This window comes from Neomonachus schauinslandi, chromosome 1 (assembly GCF_002201575.2).
Source record: "Neomonachus schauinslandi chromosome 1, ASM220157v2, whole genome shotgun sequence".
Taxonomy (NCBI): domain Eukaryota; kingdom Metazoa; phylum Chordata; class Mammalia; order Carnivora; family Phocidae; genus Neomonachus; species Neomonachus schauinslandi.
Window position 1 is genome coordinate 213,131,161 of NC_058403.1, and position 1,547 is coordinate 213,132,707.

Here is a 1,547-nt window from a genome sequence, read left to right on the forward strand (position 1 = left end):
CCCGGAGGGGGCGGGGCCGGGCTGGGGTCGGGGGCCCGGCCGAGGGCGGGGGCGGGTTGGGGGCGCGGGGCCGAGGCGGGGGCCGGGGTCCCCGCGGAGGCCCGCCCTCACCGGCCCCCTCGCGCCTCTCTGCCCGCAGCCCGTCGGAGCCTTGCTGCTGGAGCGCTGCAGAGTCACCCAGGAGGAGCCCAGCGGCTTCTCCATCAGTGAGTGCCGGCCCCGGGCCTGCCCCTCCCGGGCCCGGTCGCCGCGTCTGTCTGCGCGGAGGCAAAGTCCACTGCCCCGGGCGGCCGGAGGGCGGGCCGGGCTCTTCCCCCGGGGCGTAACCACTTGCTAGCTGCCGCCGCAGGTGCCCTAGGACTTTCTGTCTTGTTGGGGAGCACTGCACTGTTCGGGTGCCCGGCCGGGTTCTGGGCGCTGGGGAGGATCCTCCGGGTTGTCTTGAGAGCGTCGAGTCAGCAGAGGAAGGCGGAGTTTGTGCTGGTTTTCTGGTGTGGCGCTCAAACGAGAGAAATGTGTGTTCCCCGAGTCCAGGAGGGCAGGAGTCCGACAACAGGGTGTCTGCGGGGGTGGTTCCTTGCCAGGGAAACTTTACCAGGCGATCCTGGCTCCCGGGGGTCGCCAGCAGCCCGAGGTGCCCGATACCTTTGTAGAGTCAATCCTGTAGTCTCCCATGTGCGTGTGGTTCATCCTCTGCGTGTTTGTGTTCAAATTTCCCCTTTTTACAAGGACACTAATGGGATTAGGTTTGGTACCCAACTCTTTTCAGGTTGATCCATTAAGTAATTGCACTTGTAACCGTCCTGACTCCAAATAGGGTCGTATTATTAGGTTCTAGGGATTAGGACTTGAACATTCTGTTCTGAGGACACAATTCAGTCCACAGCACAACTGGTGGGAGGCGATGAGTCTGGGCTGGGACTGGAGGAGGGGACACTTTAGGACGGAGGCAAGAGGAAGCTGAGTCCTGGGGCGGGCTGGGGGGGCGGGCAGTGGGTGGGAACAGACGGGGGCTTCTCCCTCTGCAGGCTTCATGGAGGACCCGGAGAGGAAGTATCACTTTGAGTGCTGCAGTGAGGAGCAGTGTCAGGAGTGGATGGGGGCTCTGCGGCGAGCCAGGTGGGGTGTGGGCCTGCCTGGGGGGGGTCTGGGGCACAGCAGGGCTCTGTGAGCATACGCCACTTTCTCCCCCAGCTACGAGTTCATGCGGAGAAGCCTCATATTCTACAGGAATGAGATCCAGAAGATGACTGGCAAGGTACACAGAGGGTCCAGGGGAGCCGGGGGTGGGGGCAGGGGCGTGGGCTCATGCTGCCCGTTCACCCACACAGGACCCCCTGGAGCAGTTCGGCATATCTGAGGAGGCCAGGTTCCAGCTGGGTGGCTTGAAGGCCTGAGTCTGGAACAACCCCCCCGCCCCATCCTCTCCAGGCCCTGGGTTTCCTGGTCAAGCCTGGATTTGCTGCAGCAGATGTTTGGCTTAAAGACTTCAAAAACCCAAGATCGGTAGGGGTGGGCAGGGGCAGGTTGGAGAAACAACCCACTGA

At 63.2% G+C, this 1,547-nt stretch overlaps 1 protein-coding gene across 2 annotated transcripts in view; it reads left to right on the forward strand.

Moving 5' to 3' along the window:
- PLEKHJ1 (pleckstrin homology domain containing J1) overlaps positions 1 to 1,547 on the forward strand; it is a 6,080-nt gene that overhangs the window by 807 nt on the left and 3,726 nt on the right. Inside the window, exons 3-6 of one of the 2 annotated variants that reach the window (XM_021705284.2) lie at positions 140 to 206; positions 1,029 to 1,119; positions 1,195 to 1,258; positions 1,332 to 1,532. In XM_021705284.2, the coding sequence (XP_021560959.1) occupies positions 140 to 206; positions 1,029 to 1,119; positions 1,195 to 1,258; positions 1,332 to 1,397 (288 nt within the window). In that variant the 3' untranslated portion in view covers positions 1,398 to 1,532. Of the gene's footprint in view, positions 1 to 139; positions 207 to 1,028; positions 1,120 to 1,194; positions 1,259 to 1,331; positions 1,533 to 1,547 lie in introns of those variants that run through there. The other variant, XM_044917535.1, reaches the window with a different exon arrangement.